The sequence below is a fragment of the Emydura macquarii genome, unplaced genomic scaffold (assembly GCF_026122565.2).
Source record: "Emydura macquarii macquarii isolate MOO-44397 ecotype Brisbane River unplaced genomic scaffold, CSIRO-AGI_Emac_v2 contig_2417, whole genome shotgun sequence".
Classification (NCBI taxonomy): Eukaryota; Metazoa; Chordata; order Testudines; family Chelidae; genus Emydura; species Emydura macquarii.
This window is the reverse complement of record NW_027132554.1, coordinates 3159527-3183944: the sequence shown is the minus strand read 5'-3', so window position 1 is coordinate 3183944 and position 24418 is coordinate 3159527. Positions and strand designations below refer to the sequence as shown.

The window sequence follows — 24418 nt, the reverse complement described above, 5'->3', positions numbered from 1 at the left end:
GGTCAGGCAGCCCCCTCCAGTCACTTGGGCCTGGTAGGTCTGGGGCCTGTGGTTGGCAGAGCGTCTACGCCACACCACTGAGAGGCCTGGGTCAAGCCTAGGCTGCAGCCTCAAGGAAGGCACATCTGCCTCCAGCAGCAGCTTCCTCCCAGCTGAGCTGCTGGGCCTGTCTTTTATACTTCCTGACCCGGGCCTGACTCCACCCCTCTGCTTCTGGGTGGCTGGGCCTGCAGGGCCTGGTTCTGTACAGCAGGGCCAGAGCTACCCTTCCTCGGGCCCAGACTCCGAGGAAGGCCACAGCACCTTGCTACACTTTATCACCCAATAATAGCATTAATTCTACCATTGTGTACATTGGACAAGGTTGTGTTTGTGTATGCATGCAATGTACCCAAGTTGTAATTAATGGAATTTATAAAAAAGATGTTAATCCTGCCCAAAACGAATGTTATTGCAACGTTGCTGTATTGGAATTGTGCGATGTAGTTTACGAAGTATCAAAGAATATATTTTAGTTATTAATAGTAGATATTAATGTTGTAGAATATGTTCAACCTGTGATATTGGGAGTCAATACTGATTTGATACAATGCGTCCTAACACATTCACACATCATAACCCTGCTTACACACATTCAGGAACAATTGAAGACTGTACATTTGATAGTCAAATATGATGGGACTAAAGTAATTGAAGTCTTAGATGCTGCAAAAGCTGCCACAAAGCACAGTTGGTGGGAAACCCTTTTGGGATGGTCCCCCACTGCCACTGGGATTTTAAATCTAGCTGTGCATCCCATTGTGCTCATGTATGTATTGCTGATAGTTTCTCTGATGGCTGCAGTGGGATCTTTTGGTGGACTAGTAGATCCCTAAAGCGACTCAATGGCCTAAAAGACCCCCGCATACTAGTGAGGCGGCGCTCTGCGATATACCCTGCCGACAAGAAGACACTAATCGTTCGAACCCTGGCTGGGGTGCCTTGAACCATAGTCGGAGGTGAGTATCAAGGATTCATCGTGGTGGCCTATTAAGTTATGACAGCCACCAAGGAGGGGAATGTTGGAGGCTCAGTACAATTTGAGTTGCTTGACCACTATCCTACAGGCCTAGCATAGCTTCAGTTGCTTGCTTGGCTATTCTGACCCCTGTAGCATGACATCTTCCAGTGGCAGAGACTGAATAACGGTATAGAGGTCTCACTTTCTGTATAGCACGGCACATAATAAGACAAAATACAGATACTGTATTGCTTGCAGCTGCACATAGATAACAGTGATGGGAACAACAAGTTATCCTTGAAGGTCTGGGGGTACATTGTTTTATTGCCAAGGGGCATACTTTTACTCCGCCCTTCCTATCACCAGATGTTGTTTTGACGACCCCAATTATCATGGTGAGAACGGAATGTAGTTAAGGGTGGAAACCCAATGTAGGTGATTAGCATATATGATAATGAGAGAGATAATTAGGTGAAGGTTGTTTATGGAAGGGTATAAGTAGTTATCACTTAGACAATGGGGGGGGGCACTCCATCAACACCTGATTCCGCAGGAGGTGTTGCCAATTGCCAGAGGATCCACTGACTCCCTGGCGGGGCTCCTGAAGAAAGCCGTTCCTGTACACAGCCTTCTGAGTAACTGCTTAGCTCTCCAGGCTTAGCGAGTATGAGATAGAGTAGTTACTTTTAGGTTTTGTATCTAACTAGTATATTTATAGAAAAGCTTGCACATTAAACCTTACTGAGCTGCAAATCAGGGGTACCGTGTCTCTGATCACAAAGTGTCCAGAATCAACATTACCAATAGGACCAGTTCCCTGAATGGAATGCCCTTCATCTCTGCCCTGGGAGTCCACCACTAGTTTAGAAAGGCTAAGACGGGCGGGGGAACTGTGACCATCCAGTCCAATGGGTGTCTGCTCGGTACATATACCAAGGCCATCCATGCCTGAGGCAGTCTGAGTCTCAGACGAGCCAGTCTCACTACCTACGTGCAGGCCTTTGACTTAGGGGCAACCGAGGAAGGGGTTTGCCACAGGACCTTTACAATCTTAAGGACCCTTGTGTGGACTGGGAGGGCCATTCTCGCTGGGGCAGCCTTTTGAGTCCTTGATTTAAAAGCCCTGCAGATCTTGCATTTTTCTTTTCTGTGTGTGTACCCCCAAGCACTTAAGGCAGTGGTCGTGGGGGTTGCGGAGCAGGAAGGCCTTCCCGCAGGAGGCACACGGCTTGAATTCCGGCGACCGGGGCATAGCCCGGCCCCTTGAAGTTCCCGCAGGGACTTGCCTTATCTCTAACTACTCGTAAAAACACAACTAACTTAGAATAACAAACAAGTCCAAACAAGGGGAATGGCACTTGCTGAGAGCAAGGCTAGTTCCAGCAACCATCATGGGCAGAAAGAAGGGACTGAGGGGGCGTGGGACCGGCAGTGCCTCATATACCGCGGCATACGCATGGGGCTCCAGGGGGCGCCGGAGCCGGCCCTATGGGATCTGCTACGGGGAAAAAAGTTCCGGGTAACTGTGCACGGAGGCGTGCACTCACCTATAGTGGAATGGACATGAGCAAGCACTCGAAGAAGAACATGAATACGCTGAGCTCAAGGGAAATCTTTGGCCCCTAGTGGCTATCACAGTTTGGAAGTGAAAGAGCAGATTGATGGACTCTGGTGGTGAAGTCAGAATGGCTAATTCCCTCCCATCCTCACCAGCCAACTCAACCCTTTGCACAATCGGCTTTCACACTGAAAGCGTCACTAAAGGACTGACTCTGTGACCAGGCCAGATTTCTCTGTAACTAAGTCTTGCTCCTAGGAGCTCTTGACCTATCATGGGATCATGAAGCCTCTGAACAGCTCAAGGTCCTGCTTCTACTTAAAGTGCAGCAGCACGGGCTTTTATATCAGCTGCTGTACAGAGTCGAATACTGACTGGGATTCTGAGAACAACAAACACACACAGCGTGTCTTCTCAGATCTTCCCTGTGCAGAGGGTTAGCACAAAGTTTGTGTGCCACGTCAGTCACACACAAACCATATTTTGAAGGTGTAAGTATGTGGTGCCTTGGCCTTGTACTGGCCTGCTGCACAGGGAGGAATTTCACCCTCTGGCCACTTTTTTGGCTCAGTAGATGGTTAAAATACTCTAATGGCTTAAAGGGGAAGAGAGTCAAGGGGGAGCCATTTCGGGAAGATCCAGACCCTAAGCACATACAGGACAGGATCCCCCAAAACATGGGATATGGTGGCTTTCCTCATGCAGTTGATTTGCACAGATGTGCATTGGTAACTAGGAATAGCCCTTTGTATTGAAACTACAAATACACCGCATTCAAAAGCATTGGCCTAACGCCCACTGTGCACATGCTGAAATTTGCATTGATTGATAACAAGAATGGTTTGGTTGCTCTGCAGAGACTCTCCCTTTGTTCCTTGCATGAGCAAGATCACTTCTAGATTTTACAGGCACCATGAGGGCCTTCTGAGGAGCTGACGTTTGTTTGCCCAAGGTAACTAAAGGAGTGTTCAGAATGCGGTTCCTTACGATCAGGAGAAATGTGAAAGACATTTCTTCTGTGTAAGACTCACAAAGGGCAAGTTCATTTTTCTTAAAGGGATGTTTTGAAAGATGATATTTCAGAAACTGGCCCAACCAGCTTCATTTTGGGTCCTGGGGCTCATCTGCATATTAAACTTCCCTCCCATCCTAAATTTTGCAGGGTCATCCTGCTATTTGTCCAGGGGGTCTTGTGTCTTGCAAGCACAGTTTGCAGAAATATTGAACTGTCCTGGAAGCAACTGCTGACTTGTGCAATGCAACAAGCTTCCTGTGTGCATGAAGAATTTGCCTGGTAATAGCTCCCTTCAAAGAATGTAGCATGTGTTCTTCCCCAAAGCCAAGGAACACTGCCACGGCCCTGCTTGATGCTTCGGAGAACAGCAAAACACAGAAAGAGTTTATTTGGCCAATAGTAACTAGGGATGATTAGTTGGGTCTGAATTTGCTCCTAGCTGAGCTCCACCCAGGGTTGATATTTACCTTTCTTTGAGCATTCAGACTGGGGTTTTAACAGGCCCATGGCCAAACCACAACTATTCACTCGGGCTTTCCTTAGGTCCAGCAAATGGGGACTGGAGCAGATGTCGACAAGGCCCTGCCTTGATGCAGACTTCAGCTGGGCAGACAAAGGCCGAACTGGGAACGTGTTACCAACACCAGAGCTGCTGGCATCGCCTGAGCACCAGCTCTGACGTCGTTTGGAACTGACTGACGACTGAGAGATTTCACTCTTTGTTCAGTGACAATTAATGCTGCAGTTCTCTCCTGCATGCACTCAGCTGAGCTGGCTTGTGGCCTGAGAGACTGGCTCTGAGTGGCTTTAAGCATTACGGTTAAGGGGCTGGACTGGCCACAGACCCCAAAGCCCTTCGCTTCTTAATTACCAGCTTCGGTGCCAGGCAGCCTTTGAAAGCCGGTAGCCATGTGAGGGTGGGTCGGTCATCTGTGCTTGCGGTGATGGTGCATCATCTCAGTTTTGCTCCTGGCAGACAGCATATCTGATTCTGACCTCACCTTTTCGTGCCGGTGTAACTCCATTGACTTCACTGGGGTTACTGGTGTAGGTGAGAAGAAAATTCAGGCCCAGCACATCATCACCCCCAAATGGATGTAGCCTCCTTGGAGATCCAGCAACACCAGAACTGATCTCTACCCACCCAGAGCCCTTTAAAGACCTAGCTACTCAGTTTGGTCTAGATTCACGAAAGAATTTAGGAGCCCAACTACCGTTTATGGGGGCCTAAGCCCCAGAGTTAGGCACCACTAGCATTCACAAAACCCCCACTCAGCTGCAGCTGAGCCCTGTAGGGACCTAAACTCATTCGGCACCTAAGTTTTTGCAGTAAAAATTCTCTAGCTACCTAGAGTGTCTGGGCATGTGCCCTGCAGCCTCACGCTAGGTATTCAGATGCCAAAGGCCCAGCGCGAGATTCACAAACTGGGGGAAGACAGGCTCCATCTCACTGGCCTAGAGCACATTCTGAGCACACCTGATTCCACCTGGCTGCGGGGAGGGGATAGGAGAGAACCTCTCTCAGCATGTTTAACCCAGTGATTGGGGCCCTAGCCAGGAGAGAGGTACACCCCAGGTTACGTTACCCCTCTGCCTGCGGAGGAGGCTAGACATGAGCAGGGATCGGTCCCTCTTAGGAGCATGTCCTAACTACGGAGCTCTTGGATATTCGGACACAGGGTTCCCTCAATCTCTCCTGTGGAAGATGTTCTACTTTGGATTAAATAATTAGTCATAGGGGTGGGAGGAGGGAGAGTGTGTGTGTGTGCGTGTGTACATGAGGATGACTTGGTCGCCTGGTGCACTCACCCAGGATGTGTGAGACCCAGGATCCACTCCCCTACATCAGTGACTCTTTAATTATGTCTACACAGTGGAACAGCTTCAATGGGCGGGACTGACAGAGCCCACATCAGCATATTCCATAGCTCAGTGGTTAGAGCACGCACTTGCGAGCTGCAGATCCCTCTTCAAATAGTCCCCTTCTAGCTGAAGAGAAGTTAACTCCCGGTCTCCCATATCCCAGGTGAGTACCCTAACCACAGGGATAAACATGATGAGGGAATACCTCCTTGCAAGAAACACCTTAGGTTACCTCCATGGGCTAGCTTAGTCAGACAGCCACCTGGCACGCTGTTGTGAATCCTGTTGCTAGGGTCCTCTCTCTTCCCATTCGTTCTAAAGGAAGCCTGAGTACCTAACGCAGGTTTGTGAATTCCAGTGACTCTTTTAGGCGCCTTAGTAAGTATCTTTGTGAATCTCGCCCTTTCTGTGTGTCACTGGCAATCTTATCACGCCATTGAAGCTTTTGGTGAAGACATGCTCACCAGCTGTGTAGTGACATCACAGCACACTTTGTGATGCGTTTGTCTTCCATTCTGATAAGAAGAGCTCCGCGTAGCTCCAAAGTTTGTTTCTGTTGGCAACAGAAGTTGGTCCAATAAAAGATATTACCTTGCCCGCCTTGTCATCCTAATAATACGTGCGCCCCAAGAAAGCTGCTGTAACCAAACCAGTGCTGATGGAGGCAGGTGCTGGGTTCAGCTACAAATATTCTCATTGCTGATCTTGTCCTGCCGCTTGATATGGAGCAGCTGGCAAAGACACCAAGAATCGAAAATGTCACTCCACCGCTCTTCAGCCTTCCTCAGCACCCACGTTTTACTGCCACAATACAGTCCATATACCCGGGAGTCTGTAGATGAAGAAGTGACGCACGCTGTGCAGTACGATGGGTCTTTGAGCTGTGCCATTGATACCGCTGTAGTTGATTGAGCTGGAGGGTGTTTTTGGCTCAGTCTGGGCACGCCATGGGGACCCACTGACCTTTTCTTAGAGGCCTTTCATGAGTGGCTTGCAGGCGTTTGCCTGGCTTCAGCTCCCCTCGAAGCCAAGGGTTGTGCAGAGGGCACTTGTAGTGGCTCTGGTGGTTGAAGGGCTGACTCTCTAAGTAGGAGTTTCAGACTCAGCTCCTTGTCTTGCCATGACCTGGCTTTAATTGCTCACACAATCCACACGTCTGTGGCATGTGCTTCTCCCCCAGGCAACGAACGCACTGCGTCTGTCTGTCAGTGACCGGGATCGGTTCCTGACAACCGATGCGTTTTTTGAAGTCAGGGGAGCTGGGTATACCTTTGTCTGGGGGGTCCCTCCCGCCCCGCCGGGGTGTTGGAGGACCGAGTCCTTCTCTGTCGTTTCTTTCTTGCTTTCTTTAGACGCAGCCAAAGTAAATGCAAATGAACAAAGAAAGGAGTCGTCAGAGAAGCCAAACTTAGCAATTCCAAAAGCATGAACTCTCCGTAAACAGACAGCTATTAGCTCCATCTCTAGCCGGGGCAGTTGAGCAGGAAGTGAGGAGGGAATGCCCGCATGCTGCTAGCCTCATGGCTGGTAGGAGCAACGCATGCGCCGATGGTATAGACTGCTACTGAAAAATCTCTGATCAGTGGCATGGGGGCGCAGACACACCTAGTGGAGCACCCACAGAGACACTACTTGAAGACGAACTGCAGCTTCCTAGCAAGCTTGATGTCACAACATCCCCACAAAACCCTGGTTAGTACCTTTGCTGAGAATCCAGGTATTGAATGGTCTGTGGAGGAAAAAATGACCCTTTCCTGCCTAGAGATGATCCCCTCAAGTCTACATGAGGCCTCTTGATGGAATGATTTGGAGAAGTTGGCTCTACTTTCTCCTGTGGCATGGGAGCAGTTAACACCAAGTTCATTGTTGCAGGAGTTGTAATATGTAATAGAAATATTGAAAGTCTTGCAAGAAAGAGCTATTGCCTCTCATTTGTGATAAACCACTTTCTCTTTCTCTCTTCCTGTGTGTGTGTGTGTTTACTAGTTTCTTTTCAGCGGTTCTGCAGCCTATAATCGCAGCTCTTAATTGAACTCACTCAAGATGATTAATATTTGTTATAAAGTGAACACCCTAGAGGTGCTTGGTAATCATGCCATGTGATGACGGCCTGAAAGCCTCCTTCACATTGTTATCACGTCCCTAGTCTTTTACTTGCTGGGAGAGGTATGTGTATTTGAACTTAAATGTTAATAACCACAGGATGTACAATTCCAGTCATGATTTACTCCTGGCAATTCACACAGCGGCAGTTTTATGTGCCTTGAGAATCTCTCTGCAATAACAGGTGTCTAGCCACCTCTCTACGCTTTCCTGAAAAACATTTGCTTTCCCTTTCCATTTATTGAGTAGTGGGTTATTTTTTAATCAGGTATAGTGGGAGGCCCGCAAAGATCAATCCCTTATTCTGTGCTTGCCCTCTGTGTGGACTTGTTTTGCAATTATCCTCCCAACAGCTGAGATTGGTTCAATCCGGAGCCTGTCAGGCTCAGAATGCCAGGAAAGGGGAGCTCACAAAGCGCTACTTAGCCCTCCCTTCAGAGTGAGCATACTACCTCACTAGACCCCTGCATCACCACCAACCTGAAAGCCAAGCCTCAACTCCTGCCACCCCTTCTCTCTCTCTCTCTCTCTCTCTCAATCTCTCTCTCTCACACACACACACCAAATTGCTTGACCTGGCTCCTTCAGTTAACTTTTTGTGAAAGCCACACACATTTATGGAGATAGCTCTGTTATATTAGAGTATTTAGCTCTTGACACCTCTCAGATATGTCATAATGGAAGAGAAGTGGGAAGAAGTACCAGACAAGCCCAGGATGAAATCTGGTGGCACCCATTCAGGCAGATCAGTCTTGGACTAGTACATAGTTAAAATCCTAAGCCACCTATTCAACTCCTTTGACACTGGAAAGGTCCGTCTTAGCTAGAATTGATACAGCCAGATTCTCGCTGGTATGTATCGAAGGAGACTGTGACAGGGTGAGGAAGATGTTTAAGGAAATAGAGGGTCAGGTGATCTTGAGTGGGATTCTAGAGGAGGAGAATGAAGGTGAGAAAAGATGATGGACAGGTGGCTCAGGCAGTGGTGCTATAAGGAAGGCTTTGGATGTTCGACCACTGGGAGGCATTCATGGACAGAGGACTGTTCTCATGGGATGGAATCCACCTGCGTAGGGAGGGAAACAGACGTCTGGATGGAGGTTGGCACAACTCATTAGAAGTGATTTAAACTAGAAACGCTGGGGAGACGGCTGGGAGATGCTCAAGTAAATTAACATTGAGTGGGAGGAAAATCAAGTCAGAGAGGATACAGCAATGGAGAGAGGAACAGCGTGGGTGGGAGAATGGACATTAAGAGGAAAGATAGTGCCGATACCAATGAAGCTAACAGTCAGGTAGGTGATACAGGCAGTAGAATGACCAGACCCAATTGGGTGAGGCATGTGGGTGAAGCCAAGCAGAAACAACTAAGATGTCTGTACGCCAACGCAAGAATCCTGGGTAACAAAATGGAGGAACTAGAACTACTGGTGCAGGAAGTGAAACCAGATAGTATAGGGATACCAGCAACCTGGTGGAATAGTAGTCATGACTGGAGTACAGGTATTGAAGGGTATGTGCTGTTCAGGAAAGAGAAATAAAGGCAAAGGGGGTGCAGTAGCATTGTACCTTAATGACGAGGTAGACAGTAGGGAAATTAGAAGTGATGGAATTGATAAGACAGAGTCTGTTTGCGCCAAAATCACTTTGGGGAAGAAAGCTACCAGAGGTTCCTTGGGATAGCGCTTGGAGTGTGCTACAGACCCCTAGGATCCAATTTGGATATGGAAGGAAACCTCTTTAATATATTTTTAATGAAATAACTACTACTGAGAATTGTGTGATTATGGGAGAATTTAACTTCCCAGATATAGATTGGAGAACAAGTGCTACTAATAATAGGACCTAGACTTTTCTGGATGTGACAGCTGACAGATTTCTTCACCAAATAGTCACTGACCCAACAAGAGGGGATGCCATTTTAGATTTGATGTTGGTGAGTAGCAAGGACCTCATAGAAGAGCTGGCAGTAGAGGACAACCTTGGTTCAAGTGATCATGAGCTAATTCAGTTTAAACTAAATGGAAGGATAAACAAAAATAGGTCTGCAACTAGGATCCTTGATTTCAAAAGACAAACTTTAAATAATTAAGGAAATTAGTTGGGGAAGTGGACTGGACTGAAGACCTCAAGGATCTGAATGTGGAGAAGGCTTGGAATTACTTCAAGTCAAAGTTACAGAAGCTATCTGGAGCCTGCATTCCAAGTAAGGGGAAAAAAGATGCAGGGAATCTGTAGACCAAACAGGATGAGCAAGCATCTCAAATAGGTGATTAAGAGGAAGCTGACCTCTCCCAGAGAGCCTACAAGAAATGCAAGATGGGAGGGATTAGCAAGGAAAGCTGCTACTTGGAAGTGAGAAAGTGTGTCCTTGAAGAAGGAGATAAAGGAGCTTGTGTTTATAGTAGAGAGAGTCTGGAGCACCAGGCCTGGTGGAAGATCTGAGGCCTGGACCAGAGAAAGTGACCCAAAGTCAGGCCATGTATTAAAGCAGATGATTACAAGTTCACGGTCCAGTACATGAACTTGGCAAAGTTGTGGTTAATGTATCAGGCACTAGATATTTCCATAAATATAGTCCAGCTAGTACAGATACATCCCATTTGACAAGACAAAGAATAGGAATGTTTTGTCCAAGAGATCAGGGAGAAGGGGAGGTAACAAAGAGATGTTATGAGATACATAAGGTGGTGTGTAAGTTGTGTGTTAGTTGTTTGTTTTAGCCTATAAATATCAGGATACTTTGCCTTAATTCATTGTATTACTACCGACTGAGCCATTCTGTGCTACTGGGCACTTGTGTCAGTCTACCTGTAACCATGCAGCCAGGGTGCTGAGAGTTTGGGGGAGGAGGGAATAAACCTGACCGAGTGCCTTTGTCACTGAACCGTGCCTGTGGTCTTTCTTTATGAGTAACATCGAAGTGCAGCATGTCAGCAACCTCTTTACTACTAGCACTGGAACTTCAAGGACATAAGTACCAGGCAGCTTAAACAGCGCTACTGTGGCAACAACAGTTCAGCCTTCAGCACTTCACCGCCCTGGGCAGTACTAGCAAAGTCTGCTGGCTGGCTGGCTGGCTGGCTGGCTCTCTCTCTCTCTCTCTCTCACACACACACACACCCAACAGCAGTGTTAGCCTACTGGTTAGTGCTCTCCACTGCCCCCAAAGGAGTCCTGGGTGTGCGTCTTAGTTCTGGTTCTTCTTTCCCTGAGTTTCAGGAGCGGGAGATGGCTGGTTTCATTCCTAGTTCTGGTTGCTGGCTCTGAGGTGTAGCCCCTGGGGCTAGCTTGCCTTTATTATGTTTATTGCTTTGCCTTTATTATGTCAAGTTTATCCATATTATTATACTCAGCAGTAATGCAGGGAACCTACAGGTCTGTATCCTGTAAAACAGCGGTTCTCAACCTTTTTTTCCCCCGAGTACCACTCGGGAAAAAAAGGAGTGGGGGGGACTTTCGGCGGGGTTTCACGGTGGCGGCGGGGTTACATGGGGGGAACAATGCCCTCCGCCGAAACCCTGCCGCCGTTTGCCCCTTTTCGGCGGCAGAGTTTCGCGGGAGTGGATAGGAGGGACTTTCGGCGGCGGCGGGGTTTCGCGGTGGCGGGGGGGGGAACTTTCAGCAGCGGATTCGGCAGCGCGGTACGGCTCGTGTACCACCCAGCCTTCTTCGAAGTACCACCAGTGGTACACGTACCACCGGTTGAGAACTGCTGCTGTAAAATATTAGCTTGAGCAGTTAGCATAAGGCTTGAGGCCTGTGAACTTTGGCACAGATAATGACTCAAATAAAGAAAGGAGGAGAGACAAGCGTAGCTGTAAGTGTACGTCCAACTTCCACTAAAGCGGGGTGTTAAAATTCCAGGAGACTAAATTAAATAATATGAAGGAATGGTTGAATTAAAAAGTAACAAAAGAAAAGAAAAAACCTCTGCTTACCGGAAAATACCGAAAACTCAGTTCCTCCACAGGTCTTAGAGACCAAAATTATGCACCTTGTAGCCCATATTCTGTAGTCTGCCACACTAATAGTCTCTATGCCATTAATTTGTAATTTCTAAGTACTCCTCAGCAACAGAAGTCACTGAGCTTTGACCAGCAGCTAACACACTGCTGCTGGAAAGGGGAAGTGCTTTTGCCCTCTGTGCTTGGGAGGAAAAGCACATGTAGAAGAAGCCAAAAAAATTGCTTCTACTTGCATTGAATCTGGCAGAATTATATTAAAGTTAGGGAATCCATAAATCAGCTCATTCTCTATAAGATATATATTTTAAAATATTTAAATTAAGAGATAGGGTTCCTCATCCTTTTAGACAAGGCTATGTCTAATGTGCATGTACAAGGTAAAGCAAACCCTTTGTACTAGCTCTCCAACTTGTAAGTGATGGGGGAGGCAGTAGGAAAAGGAGTGAGGGCACCACCCTTAGGTGAAATTCATGCAAAAAGTATTTATATTGTTTTGTTACTTGCACATTTATATTAGCCAAACCGCAGCCACAAAACATATTGGGTTTGCAGTTTCAGTTGTTAATGAACATATTCCTAATTTAACTAATCGGTTGTGCGTTATTATTCCAAAAATAGGTATCAAGCAAGTTGCAATTCCAGACCTACCCTACATGGTAAAGGAAGCCAGCAATGTAAAATTTTTCTCCTTTACACAGGAATTATTCTTTTAAGGAAGTACTGAGGCCTTTAACAAGCAAAATGTAGCAAACTCTGCTATCCACAATTTAAATCGTGGTTATTATTATAGATCCTAATTCACTGAAGTAAAATGTTCAACTTATCTAATTGCAATTTTCCCCTTTATATTTCCTAAATAACTAAAGCATGTGTTAATATTTTTCTTTTTAACTCATTTGGGTTTTAATATAGGATTTAAAGACTCAAGGAAAACACCTTTGGCTCCAGACTAAATCACTGAACATATTTTATAGGCAAACCAAGGTGTAAACCAAGGACAATTAATAATTTCAACCCTTTGGTTTCTGGACCTGCTCTAAGAGGCAATGTTTGAGGCATGGGTGATACGTGGGGATTACTTGTTTAGTGGTTATATGTTTTATGTCACGTGACTAGATCATGGTTTTCTTTTTACTTTTGAGGAGCTTTTGTTGCAACAACAATATTTTGTGCAAAAAGTTGTGAGTAAAAAAATATTAATAGGAAAACAATTTTTTTTGTGTTTATTTCAATATTAGAATGAGGGTTTAACTACCATAGGTGTGTTGCTATAAAACACCAATGGTGGTGTCCATCTTTGCAAAAGTCAGTCATGACTATAGGTATGTTTGTCAATGAACAAATTATATATATATAAAATTTTGATTTGGAGTTTGTCAGGGAATGTGGTCAATTGTTTGTCAGAACCCAGATTCATTGAGCAAACAGCTACATTGTCTTATAATGTAATTGACTACAGCAAGATTTTAAGTGAATCTAAGTCAGATTATTAATAAGTCAAGGAGTTAACCACAATTAACTAAAAGAATTAACCTAAGATTAATATGCCAGTCTGTATTCAGTTTACCACACAGGCTGGTTGTGATGCCCCTTGCGACCAGCCCCTCCCCTCCCTGTGGGTAGATTCTCAGTCTTTGGTGTTGCTTAGAAGATGGATTCCAGGGAAGAGCCAACAGACAAAGACACCTCAGCTTTTAACACCCCCCCCCCCCGGGGGTCAGGTGATCAGCCCTGTTCGGCAATGGGCATGATCTCTTCCACTTGGCCAAAGCGCTCACAGGTGCTTAGGCAGGTCCATTGTTCCTGTATGCATGCCTCTGCGGGGTGTGGAAACACAGCTTTGTGTTCATCTGCATCTATTCAAACCATGTGAGACACACCTTTGGGGATATGACACAGCAGAGTTTCATATCTGTACATGTGTAGGACATTGCAGGAAACATGCTACCCTAACAATAATGTTCAGTGTGTCATGAGCATTTCAAAAACACCTTACATGGCATACTTTGCATCAGACAATACACAGTTACACAGTAAGGGTGAACATGAATGATACACAAACCACACCATAAGGGTGTACATGGGGTACAGCGTGTCACAGACACTCAGACATTGTCTACTGAGAGCGCATCAATGTGCCTCCTCTGGTAGCATATCAGCCAACATGGAAAATTTCACCAGTGGCCTATTACTCTGAAAAGGAGTATCAGTACAGTGGCAGCTATGATAGATTTAAAGTAGACACATTGTAGCATGGCCAGAAGGAAGGTATCAACAGAATCCGTCTACATCGTTTAAGGTAGGAACCTACAGGCCTGTATCCTGTAAGTCATTAGCTTGAGCAGTTAGCATAAGGCCTGAGGCCTATGAACTTCAGCTCAGCTAAATGGCCCAACGGTAACCCCTGCTTTTGGGGAAACTGGAAATGGAGTGTGAGGGGCACTTTGCTCATAATGACATCAGCCAACTACGGAAACTTGCGCTAACACCAGTTTTTGGAAAATTTTGGAAAGAGCATCCAATCACAAGAGTGCCACGGCAACAAACTGATGTATCTGATAGTAAGTGGAGATCTTGAATATATTAACCTTTGGAAAATGGACACCTGAACATTAGTAAGGTGAGGAAATACAAACAAGAAGAGGGAAGAAACCCCTATTGAATATGCATTAGACATGGTAGCGTCAGTGTAGCATATTATAAAAGTGGCATCCCAGCCTGTGGGCAGTAAGCAAGAGATGTAGCCCTTGGGAGGTGCCAGAATGATGGCCGCTGGTGATGAGGAGGAAAGTGATAGTGATGAAGACGACGATGGCTAACTTTTCAGGTTGTTCTGCAAGGGACGTTCAGAGGTACATTCTGCATTATCTCCATCTACCTTGCTGAGTTGGGGTGTTTGTGACTGTGGTCAATATATCAAGCAATTATTGGTAAATAGAGGAAAGTTCCTATAGTGGGAGTGTTCCAACTGTGCACATTGGGGTTGCCAACTATATAATTTGAATAATACTGGGCTTGATCTTGGGAGAAGAACCTGTCTACCCGCGAAGTGGTAACGGGATTCTAAGGAATCAATATAATCAATATGTAATCTATAGATCAGACTACAGAGGCTATCAGGGACCAGGGATGCTGTTCAGAGAGCACTGACAAGTGAGTGGAGTTGGAATTGTTGGTTTTGGAGAGACAAGTCTCCTTGACTAGAGACATGGTGGTGAAGAGGCAGGGAATTAAAGCAGGAGGGCTCTGGAGGCTTCTAAAGAGGGACCCATCACCACAATTACCTTGGGACAAAGACAGTGAACAGTCTCCTTTGGCTGAAATCTCAAAGATGTCAGGAATATGCAGCTAGGTACTTTGGTTTTGAAGAGAATCACCCCTTGTGCATGGAGCTGTTGTGCATTTCCACCAGGACAGCCATAAGGGCTGTCATAACTTACCTTTCACATGGCTATGTGGTTGGTAAAGGATCAGAGCTGTTTTCTCTATAGATCATTTAATGCTGTCGCACAACCGCTCCAGCCCCTGGGACACAGCAGTCTGGCTTGTCTTCTGCTCTGTAAAAGCCCTGCTTTTCTGCTTCAGTATTTCTTTGCCTATTAAGTCTTTATACCCTCCTGAGCACCAAAGAGCAGATTTGTCAAGCAGCACTTGGTGATAGTGGTGGTGGTGACCCAAAACAGAGAGAGAGATGATATGAAAAGAAAAAAACTTTTCTGTTGCTTTCCTCAAAATGTCTTTTTATTAAATCACATCTTAAAACCTATAAACTTTCATGTATTTGAATGAAACATGGGTATCCTACACAAAGCAGCAAATCATCTCAAAGAAACACGGGAACGTACCCAGTGGATATGCTATATCTAGCCCACAGCACAGCAAATCACATCTGGAGGAAGGCTCGCGTAGCCAGTCGCAAACGGCATTTAAGATTTTGGGAGGGGGGTGCTCAGAAAAATTCTTCTTTTGGCCTTTGAGCCAGCAGGGCAGATCTGCTGAGACACCCAGGATCTGTCCTTTGCAACAAAGCTAGGATGCCCCACAGAGGCAAGACCCACACTTTCAAAACCCTTCATTAATTCTGGGTGCTTCGGATCTTTGGTAGCCAACTTGTGGCGCTTGAGCTGTCTCAAGCTGGGCACTCAAAAGCAGTGGCCATTTTTGGAAATTTGGGGGTGAAGAGTTTGGGGCTCTCTCCGCAATTTCCAGTTGAAATGGGATGGGAAGGAATGATTGTTCCTCCCCCAACCATATTGCCTGCCTGCCTGCTGAAATGAAATCCTTAACTACTGACATCTACTTTGTTCTGAGGAGCCCACACAATGGCCTAAACATATGTGAAGTTGGATAAATACACGCCTTCTCGATAAAGGCTTGATTTCTGCAAGAAGCTGAGCGCCCTCAACTGTGGGAGTTAAGGGCACTCAGCACAATGCAGAATTGGGCCCTACACAGTTGATCTTTTACATGGCGTTGTCAAGTAAATGGTTCTATTTTAGATTTTGTTGCTTTCATTAATGCTGACAATTCTTTTTTTCTCCTTTCCATTTGGATAAAGGTAATTTGCCCACCTCCACCATATTCCTAACAGATATACAGAAATACAAAAGGACATGAGTTACAGTTACACTTTCTGTGTTTTGTAGATCTGTGATTCTCTATGTTTTTTCCAATCATTGCTTGAGGCTTTTTTCTTTAAGGAAAATCAAAGCCAGCAACCCAGGCTGTGCTAGCAGCTCTGATAACAAACCAGTGCATGTTTTGGAGGGAAATAATTAGTTACAAAAAACAGTGTCACAATTCCATGTTTAAAAGAAAATATATTTAAAAAGCACTTTGATGGTGTCCCTCTTTGATGGGATTTTTTGTTTACTTCCCTGACTGTATCTTGACATCACAACTGAAGGCAGCACATTTCTCCGAGAACAGAGTTTGTTTAAAAAACAGCAGAGGAGCACAAGGCATTGTTGGTTCGGTCAACTCCCAGTGAATGTCAGTGGGAGTTGGGGCAGCTAAGTCCCTTGGTTTCTTTAAAAATCCTCATTTTATTTTGTCAGCAACAGAACGGTCAATGTGATATGCAGTATAATGTTCACAGATATATGTGTGTGTGTTTGTGTGGTGTATGCATACAATTACTTATGTAGCTGCATATGGGGAATTCTCCCCACTCACCAAAAGCCCTCCTCTACTATACTAAGTTGGGACATTTTTATGCCGTCTCAAAGTGAAGGATTCATCTACTAGTGGGTGTTCCTGTGAACCCTCTGCTCTGCCTCGAGGAGGAGTGAGCGGGGTGTTCAAAGGGGGACTCCACCTCTGTGTCTGCGTTTGAGTCCAACTGCAGCTCCCCTATCTTCTAGTCAACCATCTGTGAATCCCAACTCCAGCCAGGTTTTCTGCCCCAGAGCCAGAGGCCAGAAGGATCCTGTTGAAAGCCAATTGCTGAAGGCCTAGCCATGTAATAAGAGTGAACCTTCTCCCCCTAGGGAGAGAGCTGGGTACATGAGTGAAACTTCACAAATCGATTTGCACAGCCGTAGGCGACAGGTTACGTTCAAAAGCTGAAAATCCATTTCTATCACTTGGGGAGTGGGAAGAGTGGAGGCGATACAGGCACATTATTGCTATATAAACTCCAGAAGCATCTGGTGAGTCTCATAAAGGGCCCTACAGTTGTACACAATAACAAACTCTCCATCAGCTGGTCGAGGTTCTATGCAAAAGTTTTCACATTACTGAAACCCAGACACAACTCCCACTGAAGTTAATGGAGAGACTTCCAATTAGTTTAGTGACAATTGACTGGGCCCTTACTCCAGAGGGACCAATCAAATACTGTGATCAGTTAAAGACAACACCACTTTGCACCATAGAGATCATAAGGAAGAAAGGCTAACAAAATGACTATCAACGGTAAGAGATCCATAGACGTTTTACCAATATCTTTTCTTTCATTTGTCAATTTTAAATACATTTTTAAAGCAGTATATTAGCATTAGCAATCATTCTCTTGTATTAACTCTGACATTTAGTAAATGTTTAAGGAAAAATGCAATTTAATTTCCCTTCACATGGGTTCTGTGAATTTAATTTCCATTGTTTTCATTCCTCCCTCCCTCACTTCTAAATTCACTATGTCACATATGATACAGGGGAGAGAATTTATGTCCGCATCAAAACTTCCAGTTGTGTCTCACGCCATTCCAAACCATGCCAGCACCAGTAAGCGATTGCACTCTAGCCTTTATACCCAGGGGCCCCAACTCCGATCCCACACCAGTGGTTTCATAGCAGGTTTACATGGTGTAACTGAGATCAAAATCAGGCCCGTGGTCTCTAAGTCTCACATGTACACATTAAACTCCCAAGAGCCACAACACAGCTAGCAGCAGTCAGGCTGATCCATTACTGCATGTGCTCTGGTTTCTGAGCACCTTTGGCTTGCACTTCCTCATGAAATAAGAAAGGGCACTACCATGCAGTGTGTAAAAAGACAAGTGCATTATGTAATCCAGGGGGACATCAGCTTCCCCAAGCAAAGGGGCAGCACATGCTCACAAAGGGCCTTGGGAAAAAACACAAGGTCTGTGTGGAGCATGTTGTTCCTTGGAAAAATATTGCACATATTTCTGACTTCTATTTAATGTCACTGAGAACTCAGAGCCCACAATGACTCGGCTTATTAAATTTCTCTGGAAATCAGACTTCTAACATCAGCAATCAGGACAGAACAGCTGGAGGAAAACTCTCATGCTATATACATATACAGTGGTGTCTATCATTCAGACCCCCACATATAAATGTAGGCACACTGGCATCCACTGTGCCAGCTCCCTGGTTTAATGCTTTGGGGGTGGAATAAACCTAGGCACCAGCAGATTCTTGCTGCATCAGGCCAGGTCTCCTAGAACAAGTCCAGCCAGCAGGGTTTAATGAAGCCTACTTGGCTTCTGATCACAAACACTCCTAGACTTAAACAATTATTTTAAGAGGCAAGGTGGGGACAAAATGAATAGACCTTTTCTGGGATCACGCATGCATGCGCTACTCTAGTTTACAGCCAATCTGTATTTGTTTTCAGTGATCTTTGCAGCCGGTAAGTTTTGTTTAACTGATGGGAAACTGATTCAAAATAGATCCCAGACAATATTAAGTCAGAAGGTTCTCCCATTTACACCAGTGCAATTTAAAGGGGATTGGCAAGGGAGTCAGTTAGAGAAGATTTCACCAAGCAGCCTCAACATAAAGAGATTTGTAATCCAGAAAGGGAAGGGACTTCCTCTGATGCACAGTCCTGGCAACTCCTGCCACTTGCCATTCCTGTTATAGTCCTAGAAGGTCTTCATTACTTTGCAACACGCCTCTTTGTATTGGACCAACCATTAAACCCACACAAGTGTTCAGGCCCAACACGGGCCTTGCTGTGGTGGTGCACGGTTACAGTTAGGTGGAGGTAAGACAAGGACTCTGTGGATGTGGCTGCTCTGCATCTCTAGGGACACATCAGCAGTCTATGACTGGCCAGCTACGCTGGAGAGGCCACAGAGGCTCTAAGAGCACTCTTGCTTTCTGCTGCATGGAGCAGAGCAGGTGGGAGCAAATGGGAACATGCATCGCTGACATACAACAGGAGGGAGGCAGACTGTCTACCAAAATACACGTGTACTGTACACATCGTCTCACGCAAGAAGCATTGCTGCAGGCAGAAGGGGTTCAAACAAGCCCCAAACAATCAAGGGGGAGGCCCAGACTGAGCTCAGCCAGAAGAATTCATTCATTCCCGGAGTCTCACCCAGGGAAGCAGCGGCTCTTGAAGGCAAAGCTGGGGCGATTGCAGATTACTGGGGATGTGGCTCAAAGGTCCTTGGAAAGGGGTGGGGGAGAGCCAGAATTCAGTTGGCTCTCCTGCTTATGCACAGTGGAGCGCTTGGGTGGCAGCGGGATGGGTGGATGGCTGGTTGCTTTTCCACACAGAAACTTCACCACGAGTGGAGCTGCACCGTACTGAGAGAAGGCCTGCCCACCAAACTACCCAATCCCCCTAGTGGGTGCCGGTGGCTGCAGTGGGCTGGAAGCCTGCCCCATAGGTTAGTTTCCTATTGGAAGCAGCTACTGCAAGACTCCTCCCTACTTCTCCATCCAGGGCCCAAGACACGTCTCTTCTCTCCTGCTCAGCCAGAGCAGAGGAGGAGGGAGAGCTGCCAGTCCCATCAGAAAGCTGTACTTGACACCTACATGGGAGCTGATAAGTGCTGCGTGCACACAGAAACCCACTCCAGTGGAGTGATGTTTCTCTATAAATTGTGCCTACCTTGAGATCATTGTTAAAATTCCAAGCATGGTATTAGCCCAGGTGCATTTCCACCGTGCTAGCAATAAAACCAGGGCCAGAGTACCCTGGATGCTGGCATTTTACCACTGTTTCATCTAACCCCTGATCAGAGCAGGTCTAGACAATACAGGGGTTAACATGCCTGTGGTTGGTCTATAGCACGCTCCCTCTGGTGGAGATGAGCTGATGTAGCACAATGGTGGGAGATCTTACCAAAAAGCTCACTGCAGACAAGGCTCTCCAAGACTGAAAGCCAAATGAAATGCAGTTAAGCAATTTGAGACTTTTATCTGACTCCACTAGAAACAGAGGTTCACTGTAACTACGTTTATGAGAAGGGGGCTCCACCAAAAGTTCCAAATAGCAATTACAAATGAGTGTACTGTTAGAAAGAGGACTAATCTGGGGAGCAGTTTACATGGCTTAACACAGATGGAGAATTACAAATTGTAAACTGAAAAGAATCCTTTTATCGGGGCAATGACACACCCTAGGATGGGCACTCATCGATCAGTAAACACATGCTGCAATGGGCACACGACAGAGCATGCCATGCCAGGCCTGTGCGCCATCCAAAGCCCATTCCATGGAGCTCAGGTGGGCCTGAAGTGGTGCATAGAACGTGAGCTGGCCATCTGTATAGGGTGGATTTCGTCTTGTGTGCACGCTTTATGCTGACTGATGAATGCAGGCCCCATTGTGTGCCACTGCTGACAGGTTGGTTCCAATGGAAGAAGTCATATTATCTAAGTTTTCCTCTATGGCCTAAATAGCTACAAAGGTTTTCTGCATCTTCTATCCTGCTGATTCCTTCCTGCCATTGAGAAGGATCAACTAGTTAGAAGTGGAAGAAAAACACAATTTCTTCCTTTCAAAATTAACTTATAAAGTGATATTAGCGCAAAAGGCTTTAAATGGTTGACAGCCAGGAGGTATAAAATCCTCACACTGTCCTCCCAATTATAGCTTTTAGAATATTTTTTCATCTCGTTAGTCAAATGATCACCACAAATACAAGAATCTGTTCAGGTCATATCATAAAACTACATGGGTTATATCTTTGGAAAAGAGAGAAACGCATTCATTATTTTTCAGTATACTATGATATACAGTCAACTGGACCAGTAAAACAGTCCAAAACATTCATTCAAACTTACATTTCCATATAGGATAGGTTACGCAACTATACAATCTACCGTTCTATGGCAACCCTAGTTCTACAAGTGCTCAATTATAATAGATATACAATAGTTACACAAGAAAATGACCGAAGTGTATACATGACCCGGCCATTTCAGAGTCACACAGTATTTTCAACAGTTTCCACAATGCTACATTTATGCTACCATGTTTACTGACGTGGGGTTTTACTGGAGACGAGAGAGCTTTTTATCATTCTACACTTAACATTGTAAGCAAAAACCCAAATCACCCAAGCAAACTGGGAAGTGACAGAGTCAAAGATAGATGCATTTTTTTGGGTCAACATCTTAATCCTGTCACTGTCATTTCATTTCTGAGCTGTCATAGAACATCCAACTTCCGCCTCTTCCTGAGGTAGCAGAGAGGTGTTAACATGCCAAATGGTAGTTCAGTGACATATCTTTAAAAAAACCCGCAATGACATTTTCTTCCAAAGCCATCGTGGTGGTGCCAAGAATCCTTTTAATCTGAAAATCTGATCAACCAGAAAAAGAGCTGTGCCACCAAAGAAGAGCAGCTAGCAGAGCATCCTGACGAATCATAGCGATGTGCTCACCTTTCTCAGGAGCTGTCTGCACTGGGAGCCATGTCATTTGCAAGCAGATATCTATGAACTGTTTGGTTTGGCACGGTTATTTCTGGTGACTGGAATTTGGCTCTCCCCTCCCCCACTACTTACTGTATGTAGATTATTTCATAAAGGTTTGATATAAAAGGTCATTAATGCACATGGGGCAGCAGTTTTAGCCAGTGGCCTACTCCCCAGAATTACAACACGTGGGGCAGGAAAGGGGAAGGTGATTTTTCCACAGATCAGATTTTTTTTTTTTTTTTTACTATTCAAAAGACGGTTTAAACATGTATTTTTTTTTTCTGCACTGCACAACAAGGTAATTTTAGAAACTAATACATCAGGAGCCCAAGGTAACCCTCCATGGTTATCCTCCTGTATATTTTACCTCTCTGAGAAACAAATGGTATAATCCCCCCAGATGGCCCAGGTGACCTGTGCAGACCACAATAATATTTATCCCCTATACATTCAGGGAGACTAGAAGACTAAAAAAAACTATCAATATATTCCAGAGTATACCCTAAAAGATATTCAGCACAAATCTAGATGTGAAAACTACAGCCGTTCACAACTGAGAGCTATGTAAGCTGTTTGTCTCAGACAAGGAGGATTTGGAGGGGAAAGATGAGAACTACAAATGGCTCAAGAGATCGCTGGGAACACTATGGTTTGCAAGTCAACAACTGGCAATTAGGTGAATGTGGGAAAGATTCAAAATGCTACTAACCAATGCTACACACTTCAAGAAGCATTTCATTCCATTCATTCAAACACTGAACCCCCCTTAGAGGGGTACTGCAGTCTGGAAGAAGAGCTCATTTTTCTAAAAGGTAGCAATATGCTGAAGTGAACAGTTAACATGGCTATTCATTTCTAATTCATTGTTATACCTTAACAAAACTGACCAAGGTTCCCCTCAGTCATGTAATGTATTTCTAACCTAAACTTTCAGCAAAACTAAAACCCTATAGTTTTGCAAGCAGCAAAGATAAAGTAACAAAGTTGTGTCTACCTGGAGAGGCAATATACAGTCATAAGAGCACATACAATTAGTGTAACACAGCTACTCTGAAATTAAAAATAAAAACAAAACCAAACAGGATTGATCAATGCAGCAGACATGCAAGGTCTGCTAAGTAACATTAAAACCATGTTGCTGGTGATTAAATAGGTCTACAGAAGATATATTACGATTTCAAATATATTTTCAAGCAGACTAAAAAATACCTCATCTATTGATTACTGATGTGTTATTTTTAACTAATTAAATACTGGGAGGGTTTTCCCCTCTGTTTATAAAAATTGCACTTATTTTCTATTAAACCAAAATAAGTTAAACTTTAATTCTGTATTTCCATTTGTACTGAAATTAGGTTGCTGAACCTTGCGGATCAAAGCTTGCAAGATGAAGTATGGCGTTCCTCGCCTTCCAACATCCCTAGCACAGCGAAGGGAGCCGGGGGAGCCCCCAACCGTACAATGCCCTTCCCGATCTGGGCTTCAAGTCACTGCTTGACTGTAGTGCAAGGATTATTTTATTTTTTTGTAAGAAAACCTGAGCTTTAAACATCTTTAAAAGGACCTGGAAATGATTGTGGCCCATCATGACCTGAAACAGCTCAGTCCTGCAAGGAAATTCCCCATTTCACACAGCTCCCTTGGAGAGATGAAGGCTCTGTGGGAAGTGTCTATGGAGTCACACCATTCCCCTTCAAGTCTCTGTCTTTGGCCAAAAGCCTTTCCTCCTGACAGCCCTTCCTTGCATCCCTTTGGCACTGCTGCCTCCTGCAGGGCTCCTTGTGCCAGTCAGAAAAGTCTCTCTGCAACAAGCATGACTTCTTAGACACTGATGATCACCCTCCTCGTGCAAGGCCTTCTCCAGCTCATAAAATGTCATCATAATCCAACAGTTTGGAATGCTGGCGAGTCTTCCAGAGGCGGTAAAGGCGGAAGTCAAAGTAAGTCTCAATCATTTGCTTGCCTAGGATGAGAACCAAAACAAAGCAGAGGTTACCCCAGTGATGCAGTGGGCGGAGCAGAGACCAGGCAGGATGCAGAAGCCAAAAAAATGGATTCTCACTGTTCCATGGATGTGCACAGGAGAGTCTGTCTGTGCATCTCATATAAGGACATTGCTGACAGCTGCCACTCATGCAGGGCATCACTTGCCCTTTCTAAAAGTGCCTATATAAGGTGTTGCCTTGACAACCCCAAAAATGGGTGACCACATTATTCATACTCAAAACTGGGGAGCCCAGCAAACAGAGAGGCGGGCTCCCCTCCTAACAGCTTGCCAGTGTGTATCTACCCGCACCCAGAAGGTGAGACACAGCTCCAACTCCATGTCCCGTTCTATTCTTGGCCTCTCTGCACGGATTGCCAGCAAAGGTAACAATTAGTGGCTGTTGAGAGTCACAATACAACTCACTACAGCTCTGTAACTCCAGCTCTGGGAGACCACTAGTTACAATGACAGCAGGGAACAAACCAGTGGCCAACTGGGAAGTTCTGAACCAAAAGTTCTGAACTCGTCAGACCTGCGAGTCAGTAACAGAGGCCCCCCTCATTCATGCTTGGGAGATCTCCAATTTCCATGGATGCAGTGACTTTGGTAAGGCAAAAGCCACTTTTGCCACCCAGATCTGCCTTTTGCCATAATGTTCAGCAGAACATACTTGGGGAAAAAAATGTGGGTTTGGGTAGTTTTGCTATAGATCTGAATCCTTTTTTGCACCTGTTTGACTAAAGTGTTTCACTAGGACAGTCATTTAACAGAAACGCTGCAAGGGTTGAGGTTGG

General features: G+C 45.3%; 1 protein-coding gene across 4 annotated transcripts in view; it reads right to left on the bottom strand.

The window, feature by feature from the left end:
• Positions 1 to 15230: 15230 nt before the first annotated feature.
• The window catches only part of NSMF (NMDA receptor synaptonuclear signaling and neuronal migration factor), a 73703-nt gene continuing 64515 nt past the window's right edge, over positions 15231 to 24418 (bottom strand). For all 4 annotated transcript variants that reach the window (XM_067561567.1, XM_067561568.1, XM_067561563.1 and 1 more), the window contains one exon: positions 15231 to 23600. In XM_067561567.1, coding sequence (XP_067417668.1) covers positions 23503 to 23600 — 98 coding nt within the window. In that variant the 3' untranslated portion in view covers positions 15231 to 23502. The remainder of the gene's footprint in view (positions 23601 to 24418) is intronic.